Genomic DNA, 22,023 nt, shown 5'->3' with positions numbered 1-22,023 from the left:
AAGATCTCTCTCTCTCTCTCTCTCAGGAAGCTAGGGTTGCCCTTGAACTGGCCATTTTGTTGAAATTCGACTTGAATTGCTGATTCTCCTGCCTCAACCTCCTAAATGCTAGGATTACATACATAAACCACCATGACCCAGATATACATGCCTGGAGAGGTATGATGGTCTAGCACTCATCCAACTAAGCTAAAACCCTAACCTCAATTCTTTAAATGTCAAGTTATGTTTTTGTTTTTAAACAATACATGTCAAGCCGGGCATGGTGGCACACGCCTTTAATCCCAGATCTTGGAAGGGTCAGGTGGATCACTGTGAGTTCAAGGCCAGCCTGGTCTATAAAGCAAGCCTAGAACAGGCAAGATAAGACAGAGAAACCCTGTCTTGGAAAACTAAAATAATAACAATAATAATAATAATAATAATAATAATAATAATAATAATAATAATAATAATGTCACATAGAACCTAGCACATTCTGGATACTAGTGTCTGTTCCTCTTAAAATAGTATTGAACAGGCTCCCTTATTTACTGTAAACTACAGATTGAGAAAAGTGAGGATCTTTATTTTGTTTCTTACGTTGTACACAGGCTCTCTGTGTGGCCCTGGCTATCCTTGAACTCAATCTGTAGACAAGGCTGACCTGGAACTCAGAGATCTGCCTACTTCTGCTTCCCATATGCTGGGAGTAAAGCCCTATGCCACCATGCTGGACAAGGACCTATATATCTAATAAGTGAATTTAGGGTAGTGCGCTTAGTCCTGCTACATGAAGTCATCTGGGCAAAAGTGAGGGAAGTTACATCTGACAGCCTCAGTAGCAAAGTGTGGGAGTGCTCAGCATGCACAGAATCCTGTCCCAAAGATTTATTCTACAACTGCCATCCCAGCACGAGGGAATCTAAGGAGCATCACTATGGATTGGAAAAAGGCTGCTCAAGTAAGATGCTGTTAACCAAAACAGAACAAAAAACAAAACAAACAAACAAAAAAAAAGTGTAATAGATTAACCCATCTTTGCCTGGGTGATTGATTTAAAAAAATAATAATACAAATTAACAACAAGCAGACACACCAACAAAGGCCTCATCCCACTAGCAAGTAATTAACCCTTAGGTTACACTGGGAGTTAAGTTTGAATTCTTAAGTTGCCCTGAAAAGTCTTTGTTACATTCTGGCCTCAAAGTACCAGCTGCAGCTCATCTCCAGGGTGCTTGGACCAATCCCACGGTGTCCACGAACACCTGCAGCAGCTCGCAGGAGACTTGGCGGCCCATGGCGGGCTTGGTGATTCCCTAGATGTTATCTTGCAGGACTTACTTTGCGGTGGCGCTTGGCGCAGACCTTGCCCAGGCCCTTCCCCGCCTTGCCCAGGCGACAGGATGTGATGAGTACAAAAGGGAAACTCATTATGCTTGGTATTAAGGATACTTAGTAGAACTTTGCCGGCCTAACTGACAACAGGCAAAAAAGCGAGGGAAAGCAGAGTTCTGCCCTGTTTTTCGGGGATGGTAGACCTAGCTATACGCATATACACGCAGCTGTCAAGAGTTAAATCCTTCGGTTTGCAAACCTGCATGGTATTATTATGAGATTACTTGCAGTACATTGCCTTATAAAAACCTACACGTGGATAAACCAATCTGTAACGTTACTAAGCAGTGCAGACAAGGTAGAAAAGAGGATGGATATAGAGAATTAAACACTCGCACAGGCAGGTCGGGCTCAAACCTTAAGACCTTTCAACTAACACTTGACTCTTGTTACCAGTAATTTTAAGGACACATAACTGTAACCAACTTCAAAGTAAGAGTTAAGGGAACAACGCACAGGTAGCACAGGGAAAGTATTAGCCACTAGGCCAGTTTTCAAATAAAGGAAACGGACACTAATGTTAAGAATCAAAAATTAACGTGGTTGATAAGACAAGGGCAGGACTACGAGACTTCATCCCACATACTAAAGCAGCATGAGAAATGCAAGACCCTAATGACAGCATACCTACGTGCCAGCGCTTTTAGAAGGGGGTAGGTGGCTCTGAAAAGAGCCTTTGGGTTTATTGTTTTCTAGTGAGGCTTAAGCTCTCTCCCCGCGGATGCGGCGGGCCAGCTGGATGTCCTTGGGCATGATGGTCACACGCTTGGCGTGGATGGCGCACAGGTTGGTGTCCTCAAACAGCCCCACGAGGTAGGCCTCGCTGGCCTCCTGCAGCGCCATGACGGCCGAGCTCTGGAAGCGCAGGTCGGTCTTGAAGTCCTGCGCGATCTCGCGCACCAGCCGCTGGAACGGCAGTTTGCGGATCAGCAGCTCGGTGGACTTCTGGTAGCGCCGGATCTCGCGCAGCGCCACGGTGCCGGGCCGGTAGCGGTGGGGCTTCTTCACGCCGCCGGTGGCCGGCGCGCTCTTGCGGGCAGCCTTGGTGGCCAGCTGCTTGCGCGGGGCCTTGCCGCCGGTGGACTTACGAGCAGTCTGCTTAGTACGAGCCATGACAAAAGGAGAAAAAGGAGCGTAGGATGTGCCTCTGTGGGTCCTTATTTATAGAGGCAAGATCTTCCTGATTGGTTGGAATCTTCAAATGCCGCGCCTGGAATGATGTAAGCGGAAGAGCTTGGTAATTGGATAACAGACCTCATTTTTAAATTTCGTAACCAATAGAAATGTGCTTTATTATCTGGTTTCTTGCTCTTTATTAAGAATTTCTTCCTCAGTGACGTTGCTGCGATTAAGTACCTTAGCCGTTAAATTTGGCTTACGAACAAATTAATAAGAGATTTTGGCGAAGCGTTAGTAGTTTAAAGGAGTACTCGATGAACTTGTTTGGCCGAACAAAAATTTGGTTTTTTCCTTAAACTGTAGTTGCGCGAACAACCATGCACGCACAACCATGCCTGTCCTTGTCAATCTCTTAATAAATTCATGAGTTTTGCAGGTATCTTAGGCTCCGAAAAGCTAAAGCATTTATATCCCCAAAAACTCTAGAGTGACGGCCAGTAACTGTGAGGAACTCATTAAAATTGCACCTCTAATACAATGTGGCAGTTTCTTTGATTCTTGGAAATGAAAAGCCTGCCCACTTTCACCAGACTGTACAATAAATAGGACTTCCAGAAGTATTAGGTGAAAAGCATGTAATGTCTTCCCTCCAGAGCCTTCTTCATGGACTAAGCCAACTTTACATAAAGGTACAATGTATATATCTTTGTGTCTAGAGGAACAGAATTCATGAGTACTACTAACAAAATAGTTCCTTTAACCTCTAAGAAAGAGACGGTCTTTAGTATGGTAACTAAAAACTTTATTTCGTCTAATCTTGCGTCTATTGGCTAACCTGAGCCAATCAGAAAAAAGAAAGATCAGACTTCATTTGCATAGATTGCGTGCAAACCTGCGTGGGCTTGTCGTTCTGGACAATAATACTGCTCACAGCTGGCCGAATTCGCTTACTTTGATTGGACAGTAAGGGTATGACGTTTACAGTCTCTCTAACAAGCATAGCCACAGCTTTGTTTAAATAGCAGAGAGGTCAGAGCCTACTCAAAATCTTTTTCTGTCCTTACCTGGTCTTGAGTATCTTCTCAAGATGCCTGATCCCGCCAAATCCGCTCCCGCCCCGAAGAAGGGCTCCAAGAAAGCCGTGACCAAGGCGCAGAAGAAGGACGGCAAGAAGCGCAAGCGCAGCCGCAAGGAGAGCTACTCCGTGTACGTGTACAAGGTGCTGAAGCAGGTACACCCCGACACGGGCATCTCGTCCAAGGCCATGGGTATCATGAACTCGTTCGTCAACGACATCTTCGAGCGCATCGCCAGCGAGGCGTCGCGCCTGGCGCACTACAACAAGCGCTCGACCATCACGTCGCGGGAGATCCAGACGGCCGTGCGCCTGCTGCTGCCCGGGGAGCTGGCCAAGCACGCCGTGTCGGAGGGCACCAAGGCCGTCACCAAGTACACCAGTTCCAAGTGAGCGCGCGCGCCTCACCCACCACCCAAAGGCTCTTTTAAGAGCCACCCAATTTTTCTCTTAAAGACCTGTAGTTCTGCAACATGTTTGCTGCTTTGTAGTGGTGCAAAGGAATACAATGTTTCATTCGAACATTGGGGATTGGATACAATGTAAATGTGCTAGGCCTCTTCAGACCCACCAGTTCCATAATAGCTTAGTTTTAAAGATTGAAACGGGAAAAATATAAGGCAAACTATTAAGTCCAGGTCTCTGTTTTTATATTCTCCAGCTGCTGTATTTAAAACTGCTATATAGTCTGTTAGGGCTCCTAGTTACACAGGTTCACAGATCCCTCTTGAAAGTCATACACATCAAGAGTTCAAAATTAAGAGCTTTAATGCTGATTTTGTAATCAATGGGGAAATGCCTGTCCTCACATCTGCAGTATATACGAGTTATTAAAATTATGTTAATGGCATGAAGTAGAATTGCCTACCACGGGTGCTTTCTGTGTTGTCCACTTAGAATCATTGTTTGAACTTTTCAGGGTCCTAAGTGCTATTACTTGGGTCCCCCTTCAGTCACCTAGTACAGAGAGATAAGTCCATATGGTCTGCCTTTGTGAATAAGTGGAGTGTTATGTTAATGTGTGTATTCTAATCTGACTAAAACTGAAACTCCAAAGAACCTGAGTATGGTGTTTTCTCCTTTTGGTATTAAAAAATTCAGAAGAACTGGCAAGTCTTGCATCAGATTTTAGAATCGCTTTTTAAAAGCTCTGTACATGTGCATGTAAGTTGAATTCAACTCATTTAAAGCACGTATATACTAGGGAATATGTAAATTATGTATATATTAATTAGGAAAACAAATGTTTTTAAGTAGCAACTATATGGCTTTCCATCATTTTGGCTGGGAACCACATCAGGATATAAGTGGCCACACCCTTATTCCCAAACAATGAAGGTAAAGTTAGTTTGTAAAAGCAACCACTGATGTTTGACAGCGATGTCTAATTGAGGGGCAGAGAAAGTAACAAATCATAGAAAGATCTGACAGAATGAGGCAGAGACAGGAGCCCTAGCTCTCCCCAGAAGAGACAGGAGAGAGGGAGGAGTCAGTTTTACTGGATGGTTATACAGAGACAGGTTGCAGAGAGAGAACAAGCAAGACACAGGTGAAGACAGGTGAGCCTGAGAATGAGAAGGGGCCAGATATTAATGCAGATTTAGTAGGAAGCCAAGAAGAGCAATTCACTCAGAAGCCGAGAGAAGCCAGTTTGAATCATTCAGCTTGGAGAGGAGTTTTGAGCCAGAGAAGCGGAGTTGAACCAGCCAGCCAGAGTTCGAAAAGAGACAGAAAGGGTGAGCTTATTTAGCAGAAAGTCTCAGAGGCTGAAAACATTCTAGGCCTAGATTAGCTTGAATGGGGGCTAGAAGCTTCCAGTACTAGGCCTAGGTTAGCAGACAGAGACAGGAACCCTCAGAAACAATAAAATCATGCAAATAAAAGTTACTTTTACGCTGTCCACGGTGGAATCTAGGGTCCTGGTAGCCAATAAGTCTCTTGTCTTTTCTTTTTTTCTTTTTTTTTTTTTCTTGCTTTTTTCCAAGACAGGGTCTCTCTGTGTAGCCCTGGCTGTCCAGGACTTGCTTTGTAGACCTGCCCCTGCCTCCCAAGTGCTGGGATTACAGGAATGTACCACAAAAAAATAAGTAAATAAATAAAAATAAAGGAATCTACATTATAGTAACTGCTCTCAGCAATCAATCATGAGAGTCTCATGGTAGATAACTGAATAGGAAAATGATGTAGTTTATGTAAACTCTGAGGATATGAAAGCTTAAGCTATAAGGATCACAGAAAGGGTTTTAAGGTATAAAAAGGTGTTTTAAGGTAGGTAAATTCAAGTTATGATTTCAGGTTGGTAAATGCAAGTTATGAAGGTTAAAGGATGTGAAAATGTAAGTGGTGATAAGAAAGTGTCTTAAGCCAGGTGTGGTGGTGCACACCTTTAATACACATACTTTGGAGGGAGAGGCAGGCAGATCTCTTATCACTTCGATGACAGTCTGGTCTACGAAGAAAGTCGAGGACCGGCAAAGCTACACAAAGAAATCCTGTCTTGGAGGGGTTGGAAGGGGAAGAGAATCTACTCCAGTAAAGCAGTACTACTGTCATAGTTACAATCTCAAGATTTTACATTTCCTTTGATTGTCTTCTAAGTATAGGCTTAAGAATACTTCTCATTGTGCTAAATCTATATGCATCCAGTCCTCTCTCCCAATAGATGGAAGCATACTGAAAATCAAGCTCAGATGAGCTTTTGTCCCCTAATATATATAACATATGACACATCACCAGGCATTATACATATGTGTGTGTCTGTGTATGTAGTGTGATGTGACATGTGGTACAGTCTATGGTATATCATATATGAGGCTTGCATAATACACAATATATTATTTGTTCCAGCATCTTGTCAAGTCCAGGTGTTCCCTCAAAATCTACATCATGGGGCTGGAGAGATGGCTCAGCCGTTAAAGACTAGGCTCACAACCAAAATCTACATCACAGGCATCTTCAAAGCGGCTAGCCTCAGCTGGTTCAGCCACACACACTGCTTCAGCTAGGCCGGCCTGAGCTTTCCTATCTCCCAAAGGATCCCACAGAGGATGGACAGTAAGGGCAACAGCCAGTTCTCTCAGGTTTTGGCCAACATCCCAGTTTTCTTGGGTCCCCAAAGATGTCATTGCTCCCCAGAGAGCAGGAAGCAGTCTAAAGAGCACGGTGTCCTCATTTCTGCTTCATCATCACCCCTTCCTGCTTCCTCACTTTTATAATAAAAAAATATTAGCAACCACATATTCCCACTTGGCCTACCCACAGGGACCGAGCAGCTTACGTCATGACCTGCCGCTGTCAGATAAGCCAGATGTGTTACATGTGCACATCAAAGACCCCTCTAAATAGGAATGTCTGAGTATACAACTTCCACGGGAGGAATTAAGATATCAGGAAAAAGTAATCACGGGAACAGCTTCAGTGGTGGTAAAGTCCTCGTGGACGGACCACAGAACCCCCACACACACACACACACACACACTCACACCCTTCCGGCCTCTATCAAAAACTCCAGACTTAGCCAACACTACACATGCCCTCGGTTAAGTTAAGCTAAATTATTAGACAAGGGACAGAGCCATAGCACCTTCCCAAATTAAAACGTAAACTAAAACCTACCAAAATGGCAAAGGAAAAGGACGTTTCAGCGCTTTTTGTGGAAGGTGGGTGGCTCTAAGAAGAGCCTTTAAAGTAATCAAAAAGGGTAATAGGAATTCTTTATGCCCTCTCCCCGCGGATGCGGCGGGCCAGCTGGATGTCCTTGGGCATGATGGTCACACGCTTGGCGTGGATGGCGCACAGGTTGGTGTCCTCAAACAGCCCCACGAGGTAGGCCTCACAGGCCTCCTGCAGCGCCATGACGGCCGAACTCTGGAAGCGCAGGTCGGTCTTGAAGTCCTGCGCGATCTCGCGCACCAGCCGCTGGAACGGCAGTTTGCGGATCAGCAGCTCGGTGGACTTCTGGTAGCGCCGGATCTCGCGCAGCGCCACGGTGCCGGGCCGGTAGCGGTGGGGCTTCTTCACGCCGCCGGTGGCCGGCGCGCTCTTGCGGGCAGCCTTGGTGGCCAGCTGCTTGCGCGGGGCCTTGCCGCCGGTGGACTTACGAGCGGTCTGCTTGGTACGAGCCATTATAGCAAAGCACGAAAATAAACCTGAGAACTAAGCTGCGGGAGGGTTGCCTTTAAGTAGGTTTGCGTTCGCGCATGAGCAGCACGACTACCCGCGCCGGTTCCCCTCCTCCACCAGAGAAACCTTCTGATAGGCTTGTCTACTTTTCAAAAGTCCCGCGCAATATTACTATTGGCTGAGTAGTTCAGGCAGGGATTGTGTAACTCCTGCATACTGATTGAATGAATTGCTAAACTAAAATGTTTATTTTCGTCTTGTAAGATTCTAGATGGCCTGAACGCAGCAGTGTCATTATTAGCTAAAGTAAATAGTGTTTCATTATTAGCTAAGAATAATGGAGTTTTAGCTGAGGGAAATATAAAATTACAGGTGGCCTGAACTCAGCTCCTATAACAATAGCGTTGTGAGCCGAGCAAGCTGCAGGCCGATGAGAACAAAGCTGTAGCGAACTAAGGAAAACTAGGTAAAAATTATCCCTAGCCCCCACCTCAACCCTGCCCCTGGAAATTACTGCTCTTATCTCACTCTACTTAGAACTTACCACCCTAGACCCCCTATTGTTACCCTAGCACTCTTTAACTAACCATTGTCACTGAGTTTTACTTTTTGTAGAAGATATTTAAACCCTGAGTTTCTGTATAATGGGGCCTTTTCCATCTCCCCGGAATTTGGCGGACCCTGACGCGTCTAATTAATACATTCCTTTGCTTTTGCATAGACTCTGGACTCTGTCTCTCAATTGGGCTTCCAGGGATAAACTCAGACCAACGTGAGTTTAAGTCTCGCACACCCGAGCTTTCTTAACTTTGACTCCACGCTTGGCTTGTATAAAGCCACTTGCAGAACTGATATTGGAACGTCATGGCTGACCCTAGAGACGCCAACGAACACTGAAAAGCGTGTTCTCCACCATCGTTGGCTTTATTTTTCTCTTCTAGTACCCGGACTGCAATAATAGCTCCACACTGGTGTTTGAAATGTCACCAGTAAAGAGGCCAGCAGGAAGGTAACAGGAAGGAAAACATGTCAACAAGGCTGTGAATGCTACCTTGTTACTTTGGGTAAAGCCTTGCCAGATTTGTCTACCCTGATTCCCTAACAAAGGCTCCCTTCTTAGACCCTGCCAGTTTTCCAGGCTGCTCTGGAAAATATTTTGCCAGAAGTGTTCCCCAGAAAGTACACCAGCACGTTTGCGCGGTACCTGCTGTTTCTCTACGTGAGGTATAAAACAACTTAACTATCTTGTTCAGAATCGTGGTGGCTTAACTATCTTGTTCAGAATCGTGGTGCCTTTACCAAATTAGGTAAAAACTGTCACTGGTTACCAGACTGTCCCGTGAAGGAGTGGTGGTTCTAGAAAGAATCTTTGGGGCTTTAAAAAAAAAAAAAAAAAAAAAAAGCTGTTCACTGATTAGTGTATCAGCACTTTAAATTTAAAAAGTGGGTGGCTCTGAAAAGAGCCTTTGTTTTTAGTTTAAGAACCGGAGACTGAACTTATTTCCCCTTAGCCTTGTGGTGGCTCTCGGTCTTCTTGGGCAGCAGCACGGCCTGGATGTTGGGCAGGACGCCGCCCTGCGCGATGGTGACGCGGCCCAGCAGCTTGTTGAGCTCCTCGTCGTTGCGGATGGCCAGCTGCAGGTGTCGCGGGATGATGCGCGTCTTCTTGTTGTCGCGGGCCGCGTTGCCGGCCAGCTCCAGGATCTCGGCCGTCAGGTACTCCAGCACGGCCGCCAGGTAGACCGGGGCGCCGGCGCCCACCCGCTCCGAGTAGTTGCCCTTGCGCAGCAGCCGGTGCACGCGGCCCACGGGGAACTGCAGGCCGGCGCGAGACGAGCGCGTCTTGGCCTTGGCGCGAGCCTTGCCTCCTTGCTTACCGCGGCCAGACATGACAGTAGTTGTCCTGCTAGAATCTGTTCAGCCTGAAACAAAGGATCCACAGCATCAGCCTTATAGTCATCTCCTGGCGCGAAAACGAAGTGATTTGATTGGCTATGCATGCACTTTTCCACAAACCAATAGTACTGTGGGTTTGAAATATGCTTGCTTTAATTGGACAGTTATTGTATGACGTTTACAGACTCGCTAACAAGCATAGCCACAGCTTTGTTTAAATAGCAGGAAGGTCAAAAGCCCACTCAAAATCTCTTTCTGTCCTTACTTGGTCTTGAGTATCTTCCCAAGATGCCTGATCCCGCGAAGTCCGCCCCCGCCCCGAAGAAGGGCTCCAAGAAGGCCGTGACCAAGGCGCAGAAGAAGGACGGCAAGAAGCGCAAGCGCAGCCGCAAGGAGAGCTACTCCGTGTACGTGTACAAGGTGCTGAAGCAGGTGCACCCCGACACGGGCATCTCGTCCAAGGCCATGGGCATCATGAACTCGTTCGTCAACGACATCTTCGAGCGCATCGCCAGCGAGGCGTCGCGCCTGGCGCACTACAACAAGCGCTCGACCATCACGTCGCGGGAGATCCAGACGGCCGTGCGCCTGCTGCTGCCCGGGGAGCTGGCCAAGCACGCCGTGTCGGAGGGCACCAAGGCCGTCACCAAGTACACCAGCTCCAAGTGAGCGCGCGCGCCTCACCCACCACCCAAAGGCTCTTTTAAGAGCCACCCAACTTTTCTCTTGAAGAGCTGTAGTTCTGCAACACGTTTGATGCTTTGTAGTGGTGCAAAGGAATACAATGTTTTTTCTTTAAAAAGCTGTAATTCTAGACGTGCAAAGGTTCTGCAGTATGATTGCTATTTTGTATTCGGCATAGTTTCGTTGGAACACATTTGGGACTTTGACTAGTTTGAAACAGTTTACTTTTGGATACAATGTATCCTGCCCAGTCAAGTTTAACCAGCTAGTTTTGATTCACCCATAGCAGTTGTTACTACAAAGTAGCAAGACTTGGGAGTTAGTCTGCTGTGCATCCCATCTGAAAGTGTTTGGAAGCAGCAACCTGATAGGATGTTTGTTTTGTTGTTACAGTAAAAATCATACCAGCCCCCGCATCTGTCCTTAGTTAAAATGTGTGCTAGCACCACCAGAGCCATTTTCCTTTGTTTTTTTGAGGACCTCACTAACCGGCTGTCCTGGAACTCACTGTAAATCAGGCTGGCCTACAGTTCAGAGTTCCCCCTCCCTTTGTTTCCTGGGTGCTGGGATTGAAGGCATGTGTCAACACACCCAGCCCCCAAATTTAACAACTCTTCTTAGAAAAAGGCTGACAATATATCTGAAGTCAGTGGGATTTTTTTTGTTGTTGTTGTTGTTGTTGTTTTTTTTTGTTTGTTTGCCTTCGTGATTTGTCTGCAAGTGCCTACTAAACAATGTAATGAGACGTTCTAAACAATTTATCCAGAAATATTCAAGCATACTTTAACACTTTCTTCCAGACAAAATACTGAGTACTTTGGAATACTGAATACAAAAGTTCTGGATACTTAGACTTGTAGTTGAGACAATCGTCTTGGAGCATGTCCTTATCCCAAATAGAAGATACATTGTAAGTATTGCCTGACGTTCCTGAGATTAACAAAGTTAATGCTGAGCAGTGACTGCACCAAACAAATCGCCTATTATGCTTCAAGCCCCTCATATCAGGTGATGAAGGCAGTCTTGGGTCTCAGCAGTGGCTTTAATAAGGCTGTGGTCTGATAGCTTTACTAATCCTCTGTATCAGGATTCTCTCAATTGGTCCTGTTAACAATGCTTTTCTAAAAGTACAACTCCCTCCAGTGTTGTGGGGACATCCCAGATCCTATGCCCCTAAATAGTGCTTCTCAACTTCAAGAGGCAGGACTCCACAGACTCACTAGAGCTAAAAAGAATTGATCAGGAAAAGATGAGATAAAAGGAGAAACTTGCTAGGTCCTATGTGAGCCTAGCATTTGGGTCAGCTGAAGAATCTTAAATAATATATGGAGCACTGTTAGTTTTAGCTTCAATACATTTTTCTTAAAGTTATCTTAGTTTTAAGTATGTGTATGTGTTTGTACAAGATCTCCTTGAAGTGGAGTTACATGCAGTTGTAAGGCACCCAGCGTAGGTGGTGGGCACTGGACTCTGACCCTCTGCAACAGCAAGCAGTGCACGCTCTTAACTACCATCAAGGCATCTCTATACCCAGCCTTCATGATTTTAATATTTCCCATATGTCCACTTTTGATCAAATAAGAACTGGAAATATAAATGTTCAAGGGTAGGCCTTAAACCTGCAAAAACATAGACAGACTCTAACCACTTTTCACAGCCTAGACCACTGGTCCAAACCAATGTCATCCACAAACTGAATTGTTGTAGCCACCTCCTTACTAGTTTCCTTGTCACTATTTTCCATCAAATATAAGTCAGATCTTGCCTGTTCTCAGCTCACATCCCTGCAGTAGTTCCCACCCAAAAGCCCAGAAAGCTGACCCCTCAGTTCCACTTGGGTTTCAGGCTTTGTCCCTGCTTCCAGGTTTTCTAGATGATTTTCTTCATTTTAATAATGTATTAATTTTAATAATGTATTTAATTCTATTGTATAGGTGGGAGGTTGCCAGATCCCCTGGAAGTGGAGTTACACTTGCGAGCTGCCATGTGAATGCTGGGAATTGAACCTGGGTCCTCTGGAAAAGCAGCCAGTGCTCTTAACGACCGAATCATCTCTCCAGCCCCCCATCCCCAGATGATTTTCTAACCTTAACCCTCCTTCACTTTCATACTGTCAATTTTTTCTGATCATCACTTTACTAATAAAGAGTTACATAACCACATCATCTAAATAAATATTACCTCCCCCTGGCATACATTGTGTCTTTTCCTGCTTCAGTAATGAGCATAACACTTAAGCCTGTACTACTTGATTAGTCTGCATTCCCAGGTCCAATCAACTCAAAAATAGTTTGTACTGGCCTAGAGGGAATGTTCAGCCATTATGAGCACTCATTGCTCTTACAGAAAACCACCCATCCCCAGCAAACTCATGGTGCCTGACTACTGTCTTTGACCCCAGATCCAGGGGATCCAACAGCCTCTTCTAGCCTTCTTGGGCACATACTGCAAAAACACCCATACAAAATACATTTAACTTATTCGTATTTATAAAGGCCGGGACACAGAACCGTGCCTGACACATGCTGTGTTCATTTTTTTTAAGCCAGATGATTTATTTTCTAAAGCAAGTTCTTAACCTCCAATAGTATACGATTCTTTTCACTTACACAGAAATCCTTACCTTTAAAGACAAACAAGAGACCCAAGAGGTTGTCCTGTACATTTTTAATCTCTTAAGAAAACACCCGTCCTCTACCATTATAGTACAAGAAATCAAACCAAGGCACATTAGGCTCCATCGCTCTAGACCGGATTTTCCCACTGAGCTCAAAGCACAGAAATGGCCAACCCCTGTGGGCGATGTGCATGAAACCCCGGTTCAGCGCTGCGCCGCCAGACACTCGCGCTTTTGTCCATGTAACTCCAAGGATTTAGACAGGAAGCAGGCGATAGTTCATCACTCCCATCCCAAAACGCACGCTTCACGAACCTCTAACGTCCAATAGGATGCCCAGCACAGCAGAGATGAAAGGATAACATAAATGTTCGCTCTTCAAATAGAAAAGGTGGGCGGCCCTGAAAAGGGCCTTTGATTTTGCGGGACAGGACGCGGGAGCAGAGCAACTCAGCCGCCGAAGCCGTAGAGCGTGCGTCCCTGGCGCTTGAGCGCGTAGACCACGTCCATGGCGGTGACGGTCTTGCGCTTGGCGTGCTCCGTGTAGGTGACGGCGTCGCGGATCACGTTCTCCAGGAAGACCTTGAGCACCCCGCGGGTCTCCTCGTAGATGAGGCCGGAGATGCGCTTGACTCCCCCGCGCCGGGCCAGGCGGCGGATGGCGGGCTTGGTGATGCCCTGGATGTTGTCGCGCAGGACCTTGCGGTGGCGCTTGGCGCCTCCCTTGCCCAGGCCCTTCCCGCCTTTGCCGCGACCAGACATACTGCAAGAACTGAAGAACACACCTCAGTAACGAGGGAGCCGCAGGCACTTCACTTATATGCACGGCGTTCGGACCTGATTGAAGACTGAAACCGCGCGCACTTTGCTCCGCCCCTGGCCTGGCCCATGTCTGGTGACGTTACCAACGTTCGTTGTTTCCCGCTCCCCTGAGCTGGGTCCTTTGTTCCCAAACAGGAGGCTCCGGCCATTTTAAGTAATTCAGACTATGAACGATTTAGCAATGCGTGTTTGCCACTTGCGACGTCTTAGGGCAACAACAGACTTTTGGTCAGCCAAGCGATCACAACTTCTGATGTGGGGTGCTGGCGAGGTCCGCTTCCCATGCCCTTATCCCCTGCTGTAGAGAACACTGCAGAGAACACAAGTACCATTTCCTTCATGATTTCGAATCCAGGACAAGCGTGACCCCAAAGTCTTGATTCTCGCAGGTAAATGCGTGGCTGGTCACTAAGACTTATCAGTTGCCGTGCTGAGGACAGTGTCTCCGTTGCCTTCTTTTCTCCTTTGTTAAAATTCGTAATTTTCGTTTAATGTTTGCTGTTTTAGTCCAATTCTTGCTTTCTCTTTGATTCGATAGCAACTTTATTCCCTCTGGTTAGGAAATGGCTTCCTACTGGCATTTGTCTAAAATAGTTTGGAACACCTGAAAGCAAAGTTAAGTACATTATTAAGAATTCTTATCTTTGTGAAGCAGAGTGGCGCAGCGGAAGCGTGCTGGGCCCATAACCCAGAGGTCGATGGATCGAAACCATCCTCTGCTAGTGACGTTTTTATTGCTTTTTGTTCTCTCCCAAAGGTATTTTAAGTTTGTTTTGAAGTACAAAGTCAAGTTGACCTGTGCAAAAAGAAACTGGAACTTTTTCATGGACACCTAAGTGGTAATTAATGGTTTCTCTTGATAATAAGCCGTATTTATTCTGGTTACTTTGCCCTATAAAGCCTAGAATAGCTAAACTAAGCCAAGTATAGGATAAGAGTGGAGGAACAGAATTCAGTTTCTTCCGTACATAACTCATAAGGCCTTATTTTCCAAGGATGTGTTAATAGACTAGAAACCCATTGAACAGACCCTATAGATATCTTTAGCAATTACTAGAGTTTTAATCTTGACAGCAATGGGAAGTGTTTTGAGAAAAGTGTGGAGTTAGCGGAGGGTGTGAGGTCTTCACTTAAAATTTGCCTGAGAAAACCATTTCTGCTACTGGCACTGGTCCTATGCTTTTCATCTCTCTCTCTCTCTCTCTCTCTCTCTCTCTCTCTCTCTCTCTTTTGCTGGAGTTGGGGGCGGGTTCAAAACAGGGTTTTCTCTGTGTAGCCTTAACTGTCCTGGACTCACTTTGTAGACTAGGCTGGCCTCAAACTCAAAGCGATGAGTCCCAAGTGCTGAGATTAAAGACATACACCACCACCACCTGGCTGCTACATGTATTTTTTAAGATGTGTGCTCACTGTCTTGTATTTCTCTCCCAGGAACGATTCCTATTCAAATCTTATGTGTTGTATACTATTCTAGAAATTTGCTTTGCTCTGAGTGAACTTGAACTGTTCCTCTTGCCTCAACCAGCAAGGCTTACTATGTCTTTTTAAAAGAATTCACTGGATCAGAAAACAGAAGTTCAAAGGCCACTCTCCCAGTACTCTACGGGCATGAAGATATTTATTTCTTCTTAGTGGGGGCTAAAGGTCAAGATCAGCCCTTGAAAATAATTGACAGAATTGCCATGCACCTGGTACCTGGTAGCCTTGTTTTCTTGCCTCACACAATTAAAAAAAAATTTTTTTTTTGTTTTTTTTTTAAGGACTACTTCACAAGCTGTGACAAAGCCAGTCATTGATCTCAGCTCCATTACCACACACTAGTTCCGTGACTTGGGGTGAGGTCCTCACCCACCTCACAGCAAAGATCACACACAATGCAGCATAAGACTGTCACAAAGGTGAATACTGGAAAAGACTTCTTTGTCCTCTCCTCCACAGTAACAGACCTTCTTCTCCCCAGCTGAGAGCTCCAGGGGTGTGGATAAGCCCTGCCTGTCTGGTAAAGTCCACTGGGACAACTTCTGTTGTTCTGTTGTTGAACAGAAATTGTTCCAGTGGACTGGGTGCCCCAGTGACCACATGCTCACTGGTCATGCTGCCAGCTTGGATCACAGTGACTCCTTTCTTCAGGGATGTTGAATAAAATCACTACCCAGGAGCCATATGAACCTTCCCAGGTTCTACTTTTTAGAATATGACCAAGGGTCCTCACCATGGCACTTACCCACAGAACTAAGTGAAAACTCAACAGAGCAATTCTGTCTCATAGCTTTGCCCTGGCACTATACAGTTTGTACCCCTGAGAGAAGACAGGCCCAATCTAATTATAATTGAAAGATTGTTGATTAGCTGCTAGCAGGATGAACTATCTCTCAGCTAAGTTTGAGATTCCCCATGAGTGAGGGGTATGGGGAAAGACTTTTAAAGGGGAAAGTATCACAAGAAGACCTTTTAATACATAAACAAGCAAGCAAGAATTGTTGCATCCTGCTAAGTGGTTAATACAACTCAAAACTGTTGGCTCTGTTTCTTAACAATTAGATTTTATTATACAACCCAACTATCCTATACAAGAGGAAAAAAAGGTTAAAGGGAAACAAGAATAAATCTTCCGGTATCAGTTCCACAGGACAGATGCCCAGGTGTCTCCAAGCCTGCACGCTGATCCTCTCCTCGATCCAAGCCCTCCTGGTCCAATCCTGCAGCCTTCTCTCCTCTCCGCCTGTGTCTCCCTCTAGGGGCACAATGGCCAGGCTTCCTCTTCCCATCAATGATGTTCGATTAGAAACACAATAACCCGGCTGGAGTCCCCAATCTGTTTCCTGAATTCTGGACCCAGGATGGCTCCTCTCAGTCTATCCCAATGTCAGTCTCAGCAGAGTATCCATGGTGTTTCCAAGGGGGAAAGTCTGGGCCAAAATCTTTGGGTATCTATGCAAGGAAGTTACATATTAGGAATTACTAATTAGGGAAGAAAAAAAAGCAATTAGTCATATACTAATAGATAGTCACATGTGGCTGTACATTTTTAAGGGTGAGGTCACTGAGCCTGGGATATTAGGAACATCTTCCAAGGACTGGGGTCAGAGACAAAGAGCTAGTGGGTACCAAGATGGATGCTCAGCATAAAATGGAATATGTTTCGTTATCACACTGGCATTCACAAACCAGGAAAAGAGGTGGGTTTTGCCAGGAAATATGAGTAAATAAGTGCTTGCTAGACAGCCCAAAAAAAAGCATTCTAAGCCAAAGAAACAAACAGAAGGGCACATGTGCCCTAACATTTGTAACTATGATAATTCCATGTGAGAGTGTGAAGGTGGGATAGGGTTCTGAGAAAAGAAATGGCTGCATTCAGATCATCTCCTGTTCAACCCCTGGAAATGCCATGAAATACTGGAAGACCTGACACCTAATACAGGCTTTGATATGTGTGTTTGGGGCTCTCTATATGCAGCCATGTTAATGATCATGCAGCCATGACCATCTTAAACTGGTCATCACTACCTTAGCATTTCATACACAGACTTAGCCAACAGATTCCAAACACACACACACACACTGCACCCTCCCAAATGTTCCCCCATTCCACTCAACACAAATTTTGGGAGTGGTTTTTTGTTTTGAAGTTTTTAATTCCTATGTAATCATTTCCCCTATGAAATTCCCTATGAAATTCGTGGCTGCTATTATTATTATTATTATTATTATTATTATTATTATTATTATTATTATTATTATTATTATTATATTCATGTACATAAATACAACTTGCTGAGTCCATTTAGTTAACACAAACTCTTTTACAACAGCAAAAAGAAGTCTTGAAGACTGCTAAGACTTCAATCAGCCATCCTCACCACTTGTGCCACCATGTCCCAGGGTGGCTAAGCCATAGATTGCCCATGCTATGCGAGCACCCAAGCCATGTTTCAAGCCATCTCCAACTCAAGGGAGAAAAAGATCATCTTTCTGTTGTGGGCTATGCCTGTTTGCATTCCACAGTCAGCTTTTGCAGGACTGAAGAATGTGTCTGTGTGAGCAAAACTTACCTGATGGATGAGTGTGGGGTTCCAGAACAAGCATGTGTGTAAAGAACTCAATTTCTATTGCATTCTTGTTATTTTCCAGATGGTGTTCTACTGACAGGAAACAATGGCCCTATGTCTGAACTCCACTAACCGATTTTTAGTAATCATGAAAGTGGCAAAATGCCTATCATGCCAGTTCTGATTCATGAATTAAGTGTAGGAAACTGTAATAGTCAAAACTGTCTTCCTACTTTGAGTTTTTCACTAATTACTTTACATCTGAATCGTGCCCTTTCTCCTCTCCTCCCAGCCCCACCCTCTCACCTCACGTCCCCTTCCCCTGTGCCACCCCCCTCCCTTTCTTCTCAAAGAAGGGAATATCTCCCCGTGATATCAACCCACCTTGCCATATCAAGTAGGACCGGACGGATCTTCTACTGAGGATAGACAAGGCTGTCCGATTAGAGGGAAGGGATCCAAAGGCAGGCAGCAGGGTCGGAGACAGCCCTGCTCCTCCCATTAGAGGGCCCACATGAGGACCAAGCTGTACGCTTGTAACTTGCGCGGGGGGGGGGGGGGGGCTGGTGGGGAAGAGGGACCGGGGGGCGGGAGATAGGTACATCCCACGAATGCTCTCTGGTTTGGTTCAGTCTCTGTAAGGCCCTATGGGCCCAGGTTTGTTGGTTTTTGTAGGTTTTCTTTGGGTGTACTTGGCCTCTCTGGCTTAATCCTTCCTCCCCCCGCAAGCTCCGCCTAATGTTTGGCTGTGGGTCTCTGCATCTGTTTTCATCAGGGGCTGGTTGAAGCCACTCAGATAATTCTTATGCTAGCCTCCTAACTGCAAGGGTAGCAGAATATTGCTAATAAGTGTGGGTGTTTATTAATAATAGGTGGGCTCAAAAAAAATAAAATTTAAATTAAAAAAAAAAAAGAGGTGGGCTGTCTCACGGCATGCGACTCGGGCTGGTCATTGGTTGGCTGGGTCGAAGGTTTTGTGGATGGGTTTGTGTCCCCTTCGCTCCACTGGAAGTCCTGCCTGGCTACAAGAGGCGGCCATTTCTTAATGAAAACTAATCTAAAATTAGCAATTAATGGCCTTGGACCTCTCAAGACACTAGTGGATCCCTAACAAAAGTATTGTTTTCTTTTTGAAGTGGACAAATGTGTATCTTGAAAAGTGCGCTGTGACATCAAGTGATAAGAATCAGCGGAAGTATGCGTTCGTGGAGTGGCTTTGTGACGCCAGAAGGTCTGTAAATGATGGCTTTGTAAAGGAAGACTATGAACAGGAAAGCAACTGAGTACATGCAAGCGACTTTTCTCTCCATGAACCAGCCATGTACTGTACTATGTAAATAACTTGGTCCCAACACTTCCTAAATCCGACTCTATGGCCCTGAATAATCCACAGAATCCCGCGGCGTGGACTGCATTGTTTTTTATGATGTACCGCAAGAACACAGCAGAGAGTTCCTTTTGCTTCCTAAGTGTGATGGCTGAAAGTTTTTCCTGTGACCACGTGGCCTAACGGATAAGGCGTCTGACTTCGGATCAGAAGATTGAGGGTTCGAATCCCTTCGTGGTTAATGTGGTTTTGTTTCCTTCTGTTCTGTACAAATGAAATTGTAACGTCCAGTCGAAAAATAAACAAGACACTCTCATTTCCTGAGTTTTCAGAAATCCTTTCTTCTTCCTGTGAAAGGGAAAAGGGAGACAGCTTTTGAAGGACTTTTAGCAGTGGTTCTCAACTTTCCTAATGTTGCGACCCTTTAACACAGTTCTTCGTGCTGTGGTGACAACAACCATGAAATCATTTCATTGCTACTTCATAACTGTAATTTCCCTACTGTCATGAATCGTAATATAGGACCCCCGGTTGAGAAACTCTGCAAAGAACTGGCGCGGAGGACAAGAATTAAAACTGGAACGAGGCTTTTGAGCATCTAGGGCCCTCAGATTCTGCCAGCTTTGGATTGTGGGGCTCTTGGCCTTCATTTTGCGACGTTAAATGATCCCGAATAATCCCCGCTCCTGGTTTTCTCTTGTTCTTTGAGACAGGGTTTCAAGTAGCACAGGCTGGTCGCATCATACCTGGCAGAAATAGGAATTCTGATTCAAGAATATAAAAATGTGCCTCGTTTAAAGTATTCCCCTTTTCCTTTCTATTGCACAGACAGCGAGGGTGACGGAAAGAAAAGGCCTGTCCCATCCAGGAAGTACCACAGAGGAAAATTGAAAAAGTAGAACCATCTTGGGACACCCTGAATCTTCAGTGGTCACTAGACACTAGAGATTTGTCCCAAATTCAGAAAATATAATATATACACACCCTTTATAAATATGTGACCTGTTGCTTTAAGGCAGGGGTTCAGAAACACACGCATGCCCTGAGGCTCTTTGGAGATGCGTGCAAAGGGGCGGGGGGGGGGAGGAGCCGACGGGAGGGCGGGGCGATGGGACAGCAGATAGGCCCTGTGGATCGATAGTGCCGGTGTAAAGTAGGAACGCTAACACACAGCTAAAAACACTCATCCCAAACCATCCCACCCGCACTTTATATGATGACCACTTCTTTTCCACCTAGAGCTGTTGTCTTGATTTATTGTTTTATCTAGACAAAAATGGCTAGGCTGTCCAAGAATAGAGTTCCTGAATCAGTTGGCACCATGACATTTTGCCTCTTTCATTGTAATAAACCAATAAATTCCAATTTGCCTAACTAGGGGTATGTTTCTGTTAGGCCAGAGACAACTAATAGTTTCTGTTTCTTTCTATCTTTCTTTCTTTCTTCTAATTGCTGAGAGGAAAATAATAAGATCAAGTCAAATGTTTAGTAAAAAGCTCAGAGAACAGATAACTCAGTGGCCCTGGGTTCCATCTCTGGTACCATGGGGTGCTGCAGCCACATGCCTTGCTGTTAACCCACGAGAGTTGAAAACTGCTTCTCACAGAAACTTGCACATGAATATCTATGAGGTTCATCCATGACTTTCAAAATGTAAATCTTGCTGCCAGGCTTTTGTGGGTCTGGGGCATCATCATTCTGACAACTCCCACAGCCAAACAGTGCTTCAGTCCAGCCACACGAGGGCACCAGGGAGCCACATAACCCTTGTCCGCAAGCAACAATTTTGAACTTTTTGCCCCCCTTGGTGGTTCTGGGGACCAAACCCCCGATTCAGGGCCTTGTACATGCTAAGCAAGTGTTCTTGAATGTTGATACTAATGAACAAGAATCAGTCAGTTACCTTCCATGTAGCATTTTCCTTTCATCTACCACTAAACTAGATCGAGAGTGGGTTAAGCATTTTTAACACACTCTTCACAAGGCACAACTGTAGCACTCTTTTCCAATTTCCCGGTTTTTAACATTGTTGAACTTTCATTTACTCACTACTTTTATCAACATCTTCATTGCAGTTTTTCTATATGGTTTCTATACTTTCATACAACACACACTTTGTACCTTTTTGTTTAATAAATTTTAATTGTCCGATAGCCTTTTATTAAGTGATAGAACAGTGTCCGTGACCAGTCTCCTGCTCGTTTGTGATACTCATAGCTACACATTCCTACAGCCAGGAAATAATATGCACATTGCAATGACCTGCACGTCTTAGGGGTTGTCCTGACTGGATCCATGACAAAGAGAAGAAACAATCAACATGCATACAGAAAAGCTGGGATGGGACAGGTGGCGGTGCACTCCGATGAGATGCATCAACAGCAACCAGGAACAGGAAGTGAGGGGAACCGCTCCTAAAAGGTAAAGTCGGCTAACAGTGGAAATGCGGAGAGAAGGATATAAGGTGAAGACTTTATACCTATAAACGTGCCTGAAACCTCCAAACTGAGGATTTGAGCAACTAGACAGGTATACGAACACGAAGGGAGAAAAACGCGGCTCGGGATCAAGAAGGTTGTTGGAAACGGGCTTTAGAAGAGAAACCTGAAGAGCTAAAACGAACAGGTGTTGTTCATCATCCAGATAGCAAAACCTCAAGTCCTAAAGAACTAAACGACGAGGATGGGATTCGAACCCACGCGTGCAGAGCACAATGGATTAGCAGTCCATCGCCTTAACCACTCGGCCACCTCGTCACCGGCGTTGCAAGGTTGCGATGATAGTAAATTGTGTCTTCTTTTCTGCCTTAGTTTGGTGGGGAGGGGTTGTTTGGGTTTGTGGGCTTCTTATTTTGTGAGGGAAAAGATTCCAGTAATTTAGTTTGGCTTTTCTAATTAGACAATTTACATGTACAGTATCACCACTTTTTCGCGTA

General features: G+C 45.2%; 4 protein-coding genes and 4 non-coding genes across 8 annotated transcripts in view; 4 read left to right on the top strand and 4 right to left on the bottom strand.

Moving 5' to 3' along the window:
* The window catches only part of LOC127209174 (histone H2A type 1-B), a 190,752-nt gene extending 181,169 nt beyond the window's left edge, over nt 1–9,583 (bottom strand). Inside the window, exon 1 of the mRNA XM_051168758.1 lies at nt 9,335–9,583. Within this exon, the coding sequence (XP_051024715.1) occupies nt 9,335–9,583 (249 nt within the window). The remainder of the gene's footprint in view (nt 1–9,334) is intronic.
* LOC127186877 (uncharacterized) lies at nt 2,030–7,700 on the bottom strand. The gene is made up of 3 exons (XM_051143182.1): nt 7,292–7,700; nt 3,561–3,901; nt 2,030–2,533 (listed from the first exon to the last, which is right to left on the bottom strand). Exons 1-3 carry the CDS (start codon nt 7,694–7,696, stop codon nt 2,080–2,082), a joined length of 1,200 nt encoding a protein of 399 aa, XP_050999139.1. The 5' UTR covers nt 7,697–7,700; the 3' UTR covers nt 2,030–2,079.
* Nucleotides 9,584–9,862: 279 nt separating the features above from the next.
* Nucleotides 9,863–10,285, top strand: LOC127209298 (histone H2B type 1-F/J/L-like). Its single transcript, XM_051168888.1, has one exon. The coding sequence runs from the start codon at nt 9,878–9,880 to the stop codon at nt 10,256–10,258; it is 381 nt and encodes a 126-aa protein (XP_051024845.1). The 5' UTR covers nt 9,863–9,877; the 3' UTR covers nt 10,259–10,285.
* A 2,995-nt stretch (nt 10,286–13,280) lies between these two features.
* On the bottom strand, nt 13,281–13,664 carry LOC127209424 (histone H4). The gene has a single exon (XM_051169061.1). The coding sequence runs from the start codon at nt 13,650–13,652 to the stop codon at nt 13,341–13,343; it is 312 nt and encodes a 103-aa protein (XP_051025018.1). The 5' UTR covers nt 13,653–13,664; the 3' UTR covers nt 13,281–13,340.
* A 698-nt stretch (nt 13,665–14,362) lies between these two features.
* Nucleotides 14,363–14,434, top strand: Trnam-cau (transfer RNA methionine (anticodon CAU)). The gene has a single exon. It is a non-coding gene; the product is annotated as a tRNA-Met (tRNA).
* Nucleotides 14,435–15,294: 860 nt separating this feature from the next.
* Nucleotides 15,295–15,439, top strand: LOC127187299 (small Cajal body-specific RNA 20). The gene has a single exon (XR_007830449.1). It is a non-coding gene; the product is annotated as a small Cajal body-specific RNA 20 (non-coding RNA).
* A 3,817-nt stretch (nt 15,440–19,256) lies between these two features.
* Nucleotides 19,257–19,329, top strand: Trnar-ucg (transfer RNA arginine (anticodon UCG)). The gene has a single exon. It is a non-coding gene; the product is annotated as a tRNA-Arg (tRNA).
* A 2,433-nt stretch (nt 19,330–21,762) lies between these two features.
* On the bottom strand, nt 21,763–21,844 carry Trnas-gcu (transfer RNA serine (anticodon GCU)). Its single transcript has one exon. It is a non-coding gene; the product is annotated as a tRNA-Ser (tRNA).
* Nucleotides 21,845–22,023: the final 179 nt, after the last annotated feature.

Source organism: Acomys russatus, chromosome 3 (genome assembly GCF_903995435.1).
Source record: "Acomys russatus chromosome 3, mAcoRus1.1, whole genome shotgun sequence".
Classification (NCBI taxonomy): Eukaryota; Metazoa; Chordata; class Mammalia; order Rodentia; family Muridae; genus Acomys; species Acomys russatus.
Note: the sequence above shows the minus strand (reverse complement) of the source record. Positions and strands in the feature narration are given on the sequence as shown.